The 9,688-nt window shown below is 39.7% G+C and overlaps 2 protein-coding genes across 2 annotated transcripts in view; both read right to left on the bottom strand.

Annotated features, from left to right (window-relative positions):
* gab2 (GRB2-associated binding protein 2) overlaps positions 1-4,212 on the bottom strand; it is a 36,463-nt gene extending 32,251 nt beyond the window's left edge. Inside the window, exon 1 of the mRNA XM_020614764.1 lies at positions 3,777-4,212. Within this exon, the coding sequence (XP_020470420.1) occupies positions 3,777-3,848 (72 nt within the window). The 5' untranslated portion in view covers positions 3,849-4,212. The remainder of the gene's footprint in view (positions 1-3,776) is intronic.
* Positions 4,213-4,767: 555 nt separating this feature from the next.
* On the bottom strand, positions 4,768-9,230 carry nars2 (asparaginyl-tRNA synthetase 2, mitochondrial). The gene is made up of 14 exons (XM_020614800.1): positions 8,869-9,230; positions 8,231-8,340; positions 8,007-8,127; positions 7,748-7,888; positions 7,585-7,665; positions 7,293-7,387; positions 7,009-7,141; positions 6,692-6,790; positions 6,517-6,554; positions 6,343-6,409; positions 6,080-6,217; positions 5,847-5,944; positions 5,080-5,106; positions 4,768-4,973 (listed from the first exon to the last, which is right to left on the bottom strand). Exons 1-14 carry the CDS (start codon positions 9,022-9,024, stop codon positions 4,829-4,831), a joined length of 1,449 nt encoding a protein of 482 aa, XP_020470456.1. The 5' UTR covers positions 9,025-9,230; the 3' UTR covers positions 4,768-4,828.
* Between the last annotated feature and the right edge of the window lie 458 nt (positions 9,231-9,688).

Genomic DNA, 9,688 nt, shown 5'->3' on the forward strand with positions numbered 1-9,688 from the left:
CACTCACATCAACTCATCACAACGTGGCCGTATCCTACATACCTACAACACTCACCGTGCAACCCCTCACGCGCTGACCAATGCAGCCCCTTGTGTTAAAACACAGCAGGGAGTTGCAGTTTCTGGCACACTACTGATATCAGGAGACAACTTTTTACCTTGACAAGAAATATTGTCACGTTTTAAAGTCATGAGATCTCATGGCTCTATATCTCGTTTTCAAAAGGTTCATCTCTATTTCTACCAAAATTATGTTGCACCAGTGATTGATACTTTTGTACAAATTAATGTACAAAATGGAATAAATTAAAACTGATTATTGCACAAAAATAATTAAAGTGAAAAACTATTTACTCTAGTCTTCAAATGAATGGCAGTAAGCGTAATGAAAGAAGATGACAAACTGATCAACAACAATTTTGACTACAAATTAATAATTAAGATCAAGACAAACATCCAGTCTCCACCTTCTTCAGTGTGAGAATAAACGGCTAGGTTTTTGGCTATTGATTGCGCACAACAAGCAATTTGAGGTCACCTTGAACTATGATAAGAATAATAAATGAATTAGACTAAAAAATGTATCCTCAGTGAAACTTTGCAGATTAAGTAAAAAATTAATCAACGTATTAATCAACATAGAAAATGATGTAGGTCGCAGCCTTCTGTCAGTTACAATGATCCCTTTAAGTGAACATATCTAACAATAATAAACTAATCTGACTTTGATATTGCAGTCACATAAAGCCACCCGGGTTTTGTAGCTTCTGGGGAAAGGCCCATTATGAGGGCCCACAGATAAAGTGGAACAAGGAAAATGTCTGTATGAGTGCTGGGTGTCTGTCAAAGCAGGAACTGGGAGGCGTTCTCTGTTGACCTCTAAGGGCAAGGACTTCCCAAAGCCCCTCTGCAAAACAACAGCAGACCCGGCAGCTGACTGTGGGACACAGGCCGCTGCTGCTGCTCTGCTATGTCTGCCTTGAAAACTCAGACTTCCCCCACCTCTTTTCTTCTTCCTTTCGTGCACCGTTTACAAGGGCAAGACAGTATAAAGCCCTTTAGAAGTGACTGCAGGAGAAAGCAGAAGCTATCACCTTGCCGATAGGATCTGTCTGGAATGTGGCAATGCTTTACTGCATTTGAACAGACACATTTGATATGTCAGATACAACGGACAGATGGGAGGGTTTAGCCAACAGTAGCCTGATCCCAACCTGAGAACAGGAATTAAATTGTTTACAGTATGACACATCACACGTATGATTCACGTTGTCCATGCAAACTATGACTCACTTAGATGACTTATTATTATGCATATGTCAACACTGGAAGTCACAAAGAGATACAGTATGTCTCTCTAGGAAGAAACAGATACAAGTCAAGAAACAAACTACTGTCAAGAAATGCATTTTTAACAGTATATTGATTTGATAAGTGAAACTTTGTTGGCTATGAAGTAACTATATATAAAAACATTGTTTGGGGGTTAATGTAGCAGACATGATGAAGCATTTTGTCTGTAAAATGACCTCAGAACTGTGCAAGAGGCACCGGGTAACTGCTGGATTAGTCTGTTGTTTTCATGTTCCTTCTGCTTATTCTGGAAATTGTTCAACAAAAGCAACTAGGGCACTCCCACCTACCCTTAAAACACCGCGCACCTCTGTGGTTTCAACTGGCCCCAAAGAAGAGCCAAGACTCCTACCGAGAGATTCAAGCTGCTCTGAAACATTACAGCACAACAAATATCCTTGGAGAGACACAGCACAAGGGAAAGCATCTGCACGTCTGCAGCACCGCTGTCACACGTTTCACGGGGGACACGAAGTTAATGTTTGTCGTGTGTTTGTGCAGGAAGGAGCTGTTGTATAAGAAGTGAGTCACTGCTTAAAGTTAATCACTTTTGTAAACAATTAGAAAACATTTAACCAGAACTAGTCACGCTGGTTACGGAGCATAAACATGTTGTCTCCTGTCACCACCAGTTGCATCCCAGGCTTCAACTGCCACGAGCATTTTTTCTCTTGACTTTGCATATGATTTGCATGTCAGACCTGCGGTTGTAGTACCAGTTTCTACTCTCTCCTAACGCTGGTTCCTACATAACATTGCATTAACATATGTTTCTCTGTACCACATTTACAGAAACTGCATGTCCTACCACAAGAAACTTTTTGAATACAACAGCCAATCATTTCAACAACCAACTACTGATTAACAAACAACAGGCCTCATCTGGCCTAGGAAGGTCTTCATTAATTAAAAGGGTGAAATGTTGACAGGGAATGTGTTGTTAAGGATTAAATCCCTTCATCATTTTTGCAAATAATCTCCTAAAAGAGTCACAGCAGTACAAACTGTTGTAGCATTTACACTGTCAGTTACAGCACTGGAACAATACATTCCTTACACCTCTGCTCATTCCAATATAATGGCCAATCAAATCTGACACATATTACTTGAGAAACTCAACACACCTTCAGGCTGGAGTGTCTGAGATTATGTGAAAAGAGTATCTGAAACTATCCTTCTACATTAGGATGCCAGATATGTAAGATGACAGCAGTTCTGCTGAGTAAAGGGCCCTGGTTGTCGTAGCCTGACTTGGGAAGGAATTTCAGATGGACAGATTATCACATTCACAAGTCTGTTCTGAACACTCCATCTCATGACACTGTTTTCTGGTTGAATCCATGTGTGCGTCCTTGCATGTGTGAGTGCGTAGTTGTTTAGAGATTATTGCTTAGGGTGAAAAAGAAGGTGAGGAGGGCTGAGAGACTGCTCCCTGCTCTCCTGCCTGTGGAAAGCCATTATGTTAGCTCCAGTGTGTCCTGTGTGTTTTCTCTTGTTTATACAGTACTGCCATGAACCAAGCAAGGTTTTTTTCCCCTCTGTGTCATTGCAGCTGCTGCTCCACACTGACTATGGTGGTCTATGTAAACAATAGCCAGCTTTAAGTGGAAGACAATGAGGACATCACATTTGAAGATGGATTTCCAGATGAAACACAGAGATGACATCATGGCAAGGTCAGCTAGCAGGACCATGGAGAGGCCTGGTAATACAACACCGTACATAAAGAGTGGACAGCTGTATTTATAGAAGATTGTCTTGTGGTTCTATCTGCCTCCATAAATCCTATTATCTGATTTGCAGCCCGTCCACTACCCAGCACCCACCAAAAGACTAGCAGCTTTGGCTTGAAAAGCCTTATCAAGGCACTCGGGTGCTGTGCAGTTATCATTATTGTTGTGAGGTTAGCTGGCTTGGCCAAGATGAAACCACTGATGCTTGGTTAGATATGACTTTGTCACGATTAGAAAGAGACAAATGGCAGTTTGTGCAGGTGTCTGAGATATTTAGTCCAAATCAGAGACAGCTGTCAGGTTTTACACCGGCTTGGCTATAAGTTGTCATACAGTAGGACCCCACAGTGGATGGCCTTCCACATAGACTGGCACCTGCTTCACTGGAGTTCTTGTAATGGACTGAAATTGTATTTCAGTAGCACTATATAAAAGATATGTTTCTTGTAATGGGTTGAAATTGTATTTCAGTAGCAGGCTCTGTGGTACCTTCTTCGGCCACTGAAAGGTCCAGATGGTAGTGGGATGCACCTGCTACACCTGAACTTTAAATATCTTGTCACACCACTGATCTGACATGCAGATGGACAACATACAACAGACAGCAACTTGACAGAGGAAGAAACCAGAGAAATTCTGAAACTCCCAAACCAGCCAAACTAACCAACAAACACAGTGTTAGTCACTCACATATCTTCTCAGCTTTTTCTCCGGCGGTGACTTTCTCAGCCAGCCTTGGAAAATGATTTCTCCTCCGCTCATGTTTGTCAGTGTCTTGCGGTTTCCTCTTGCGCTTCAACTGTCGTCTGTCTCTAGTACATGACGAAGGTTTGCCCGTTCAAAGTGCTGTTGGCGTTCGGCTCTCACTGGTGCAGTCTACTCCCCCCATCAGATAAAAATCAAAGTAGCGCTGGTCGGAGCTGCTGCCTTTCTCTCTCTTACTGTGCGCAACAACCAGCGCGCAAAACCCCAGCTGGTGGAAAGAAAGGCGCAAGTCGTTTCTTGGGGAATTACGCACGACCAGCTGACAAGGAGCCGCGGGGAAACTCATCTGGGTGAGGAAGTATCATTGGGTGCCTGCAGTTTGTTTTCCAAATTCACACCACGCCCACAGAGCAGAATGGGATGGGCCGTGCTCGGATGAACAGGACGGGGAGCTGCTTGGCACAAAGTAGCTTCAAGATCCCAGAGAGTTTAAATAATGGAGTAACCGATCGATTTGGACTATTTGTCTACAGTACTGACACAAAACAGATGCTGAAACGCATCTGATTTGACATTATTCATATAGTTTAATACCAATCACAGCTAACAAGAAGATGCGTTTATTTTCTGTGCTTGGAAAATAATAATTAGTATTATTATAATGTCAACAACCGTTGTTGCTGACTAAAAGAATCGCGTTTTCTGTTTGATGCTATGGGGGGGAAAGCGCCATCTTGTGGAAAGTTGAGTACATGACAATCGCAATCACAACTAACGTTTTTGGTGACTTCTGGAACTAATACTTCCAGAAGTCATAAAAAATAGACTCTGGGTCAATGCAGTTTGTTAAAATTAAATTCCCTTTTGACAATAAATAATCATCTCAAATATTAATAATCATTGTTTTGATATTACAAGTGCAGATAATAATGATTTACACATTAACCAACAAAAACGACAATGTTGAATATCATATTTATTCAATGTCTGCCAGCGCAAACACACATAACAAATATCTGCTGTGCTTAATTTGTGTTCTACAGAAGGCAAGAATGGGAAAATCTAGGGAAAGGAATCACATCTTTTATGTTGTCAACACCAAGAATGCATTGCAAATATCGTTCAAATCCCAGTCCAAAGCCACCATGAGGGACAGAGCCAAAATGCCTCAACTCCAAATACCTGCAAAATAAATACAAACATCAAAAGAAGTCTGTTGGTTTGTACGTTTTCTTGTCTTTTCCAATGTTTTTAAATGTTGTTAATGTAAGTGAGTTTTTCTTTTTACCAACTGTAGGTGTCTTCTAATCCAGCCCTGGAAATGAATGAAAAATCATGTAAGAGCTTTTGGTCAAAACATAAACTTGAGACCTAAATCTTCTCTATTGTCACTTTCATATACTGTATTAACGACCAATGTGCAAACTGCTAAACTTGCTTTCTTTGCAGACCCTCTTCTCCAACTAACTAAAGGCTACCAAGTCAGAGCAGGTGCTGTACATATTGGGGTTGGATTGATAACAACAGATACATTCACTAGTCCACTGGGATGATATTGCCCTTTAAAAAAATAGCAATCAAGGCCGTTTACCACATGACAAAGGTTTCTTCTTGTCCACAGTTACATATGACCATCAGTAAAATCTAAAGTTGTGTCTTATTTCCTTTGTATAATATATTAACTGTTCATTTATGTTCTTTTATAAAATGAATATCAATACACAATATGAAAGTCTAATGCATCCTATAGCTTCCCTACTATGTGGTGGGTGAAAAACCCATCTCAGAATCAGATTTTTACAGCAGAAATCTCTAATCTTCTGCACACTGAGGTGGTGAAAGTACAGAAAAGATGGCTTATGTTTTTTGCTTAATGTTATACAGAAAACAGTTTCTTACTATAACAGCAACTGAAACTCTGCCTCGACACTACTGGGACTATGCTTGATCTCAGTGAATAAAAATACAACTAATTTAAACCAACTAAACAAATATTAATGACCACATTCTAAATATATTTTCACAGGCCTCTGAATTCCCCTAGAGTGTTCTTACTCTTTCAGCCGAGCCCTCAGCAGATCCAGCCTTTCCTCTCTCAACGAGCCCCCACAGAGCTCTCCAACTCCTGGCACAAGAAGGTCCACTGCAGCTGCCTACACACAAATGACAGTCCGATTCAGCTCGGATATGCAAATAACTATGATAACCCCCCCAGACGTTACAAGGAAGGAACTGAGTGGCTAAATCATTGATTCACAGCTTTTCCCAGCAGTGTAACTGTGTCTTACTGTATGTTCAGGACTGTCCTGGTTGTCTCTTGCATAAAAAGGCTTAAGATCATAAGGATAATCAGTGACAAAGACTGGAATGTTGCCACAGTGTTTCACCAGGTACTTCTCATGTTCTGTCTGAAGGTCACAACCCCACTGTAGAAAAGAAAAGCTAAGGTTAACACAAAACTCTGTTGAATGATAGTGTCAATGGCAACGTACAGCAGAGGTAGATAGGAAGTCTGCTCTGCCAATGAGAAAATAAAACCACTGCCACTTACATTTGTTGGGAAAGCAAATTTCTGGGAGCTGCGGTTTAGGATGTCTATAGCCTCGCTGTAGGTAACCCTGAAAATAGACTGAGGTAGTATCATTCATTCAAGCCCTTCAACATCTGACTTTATTGTTCATCTGACAGATGTTTATATACCATGTTCAGAAAAATAAAGACTTACACAGGGAATCTCTTCTTCAGTATTGCATCTACAGTGTCCTTAGAATATGGAAACAATAGGAAGAAAACTTTTGGTGGAGATAATAATAAATAACAAACTCAGATGTGACTGTGGATGGTTGTTGTAAGGTGCCAGGTTATGTACTTAAGTTAAATAACTATCCTTCAGGACTCACCCTGTGTCCAGGAGTTACATGCTTGTGAAACAAATCCACATCCTCTGCACAGTGAGCCATGACCTGCTCCGTCGCAGATCTGAACATGTCCTCCATGACCTAAGGAGCAGGCCCAGTTTAGTCATTAAAGTTTTTGAGGGTACACACACAACACAACACAAGGGGGACTTCAAATGTCACATTAGATTGGTATCATTTGTTTCATTTTTATTTTCATTGAAACCAAAAGGTTTCAGACACTTGTATACTCAGAAAAATGCTTAGTAAAACACAAATAACAGAGCAATACTGCATTTAAGGACAATGACATTCTGTACCCTGGTGAGATCCTCTAAGCACTGAGTGAAGGAGATCTCGGCTTCCACCATGAAAAACTCAGCAAGGTGGCGTCTGCTTTGGGAGTTCTCTGCACGAAAAGTTGGCCCAAATGTATAGACTCTAGTAAAAGCCCTGCAAGAGAATGAGTGACACAGTATAATTAGGACAGTGTGTACGTGTGCACAGTGTACGTGTACATCCCAAATGAAAATTCTGGATATAGGTAGAATATGTGAATTGTGCAGAAGACAACTAGAAGATAAATTCATATAGCTGATCTCACCCTGACATCACTTCCAAATGAAGCTGACCAGACACAGTCAGGAAGGCTGGGACAGAGAAAAAGTTCTCATCTTCCTCATTTTCTGGGTGTGATGGCTGTGATAAAAGCAGAGTTTTTGAGGTTTCAAACAATGTCATTTATCCTTCTGTTCAGAGCTTTGATTGACAATCACACACTAGAAGTGAAACCACATACAAACATCAATATATAGGATTCACAGAAAGCTAAAAAAGTATTTATAGCACAATTCCTTGACTTTAAGAACATTGGAAACACATCTATAGATACTCACCACGACCTGAAATAGCTCTCCTGCACCTTCACAGTCATTTGAGGTGATGATTGGAGTATGAATCTGCACAAAGCCATTTTCCTGAAAACAATAATAACATAACAAGACATAACAAGAGGTCTTGCTCTGCATTCTTTTAAAACTCCCCCACTGATGTTCTCACCTTGAAATATGAGTGAATGGCTGTAGTGGCCTCACTTCGTACTCTCAACAGGGAGCTAAAGGCGTTTGTTCTACACCTGAGATGAGGAAGTTGGCGAATATACTCAAGGCTGTGTCTCTCTTTGATTTTAAAGGGAAAATCCTGAAAGAAAATATTACATTTCCTACAAAATGATTACATATAAAATTGACATCCATTACATATAATTGTGTGTATATATGTACATATAATATACATGTACATGCACAGTTTTCATTACCACAGGGTTACATTCTCCAATGACATGGATTTCATCTGCTTCCAGTTCAACTGGCTGTTTTCGATGTGGACTTTCCTTAAGAACGCCTGTGACTTCCACAGCGCTACCAAATGTGAGCAATCTTAATTTGGTAAAAAGAAAAGAGTAAACAACAGTACGAGTATTTTAAGGATGTGCAGCCTTCACATCTTAAAGCAAACAAACAAAACAAACAAGTGCCTTACGGGTCATTTAGGTGTGAAGCAGCAACAATCTGCAATGACTGTAATGAGCTCCCGTCATTCACATGAAGAAAGAGATTTACCTTCTGATGTCTGATAGAACGAACCCACCCCTGCAGGAGAAAGACAGATCAAACTACTTAGCTGTTCCATCTAGTAATACAGAAATGCCTTATTTTTGCTTGTATTTAATGTCCATTAATCCTTTGCACATTTCTGAAGTCTGTGATATTAATATAGACTTACTCTCACAAATAATTTGGAAAGCAAAGTGTGAAAACTACAGTGGAGCACTGTTATACTTCAAGATGTTGGCAGGGATCCAGGAAAAACAGGAAAGTCACCTTTTGAAAGCAGATCTTAGTTTAACAATTTCTCATTTAGGCCTACAGTACGTGCAGGGTAGTCCATGTACACTAGATTTAGTAGTTTTGGTAAATATACTCGGCAGAATTCCGTTAAATACAAGCTGGTTAAGTGGACTGCTATAATTTTCTTATGATCATGTTTTTTGTGGTTAAAAATGACATTTAAATGGAACTAATCTTCTTAATAAGTTTTGCTACAACTAATTCTTGTAGCTGCAAGCTGCAGCAAGCTTGTAAGCACAATAACCAGATAAAAGTAGGAATTAATGTTACCTGTATTTTGACATGTGCTCCCCACTCAGCACCTAAAAGTGCTTCGGATACTCTTAGTTTCGTCGGTGTCTTCTTACAATAATGTCGAATACTTAACAATACTGCTTGAGATAGGGTTGATGCAACAGACTGTGCTTTAGCTGCAGCCTGAAACATCGTTATAAACGCTGCTCCTTCCGAGACGCACCATAAAACACCATTAAAAACACAACATACTACGACAACATGAACGCACAAAAAACAACATATTGAATCGTATTTTTTAACGATATATCACTTTTTGCTTTAATTTGACTTTCACGTTCTGTCCCTTGTCTGTCAGCAACACTTCCTGTTTGAGTCTTTAACCATTCGTGCAGTTTGGTCACATGGATTCCAATAGACCAATCACATTCTGGCTTCTTGTAGCAGCAGCCTTTTCATGCTGTAGGGAGCTGTAGTTTTATTAAAAGGGCTTGACTACAACTATAGGCGGAAGTCAGACGTTTAGGATCACAATTCTTATTGAACTTATTTTGTGAATATTTTATAGATAACTTATTTCAAAACATAAAGTATGGAATAGATAAATATTCATAACAATAAAGTATGACAATTGCCAAGGTAATAGAAATATGCAGATGATCTTATCACTGTTAAAAAAAAGATTACACCGTTTAAATCTGTTTAAAGAGAGAAATACATACAGGATTTACAGTTTTTAAGCAGATTAACCGAATCATTTTTTTTTCTTTGGCTGAATAAAACTGTAGAAAAATTCATGGAAAAAGCACAACATGTTTACATTTTATAAACACACCCTCTCTTGCTTGTCTGCTCA

Source organism: Monopterus albus, unplaced genomic scaffold, assembly GCF_001952655.1.
Source record: "Monopterus albus unplaced genomic scaffold, M_albus_1.0 scaffold150.1, whole genome shotgun sequence".
NCBI classification, from domain to species: domain Eukaryota; kingdom Metazoa; phylum Chordata; class Actinopteri; order Synbranchiformes; family Synbranchidae; genus Monopterus; species Monopterus albus.

What these genes read in the sequence shown, in the direction of transcription:
- nars2 (XM_020614800.1), bottom strand. Translation starts at nt 9,024, where the DNA reads ATGTTTCAGGCTGCAGCTAAAGCACAGTCTGTTGCATCAACCCTATCT. An exon ending in TTGGAGAATGTAACCCTGTG is followed by an intron (nt 7,889 to 8,006) that starts GTAATGAAAACT and finishes ATTTTCTTTCAG; the next exon opens with GATTTTCCCTTTAAAATCAA. An exon ending in GCTTAGAGGATCTCACCAGG is followed by an intron (nt 6,791 to 7,008) that starts GTACAGAATGTC and finishes CCTGCTCCTTAG; the next exon opens with GTCATGGAGGACATGTTCAG.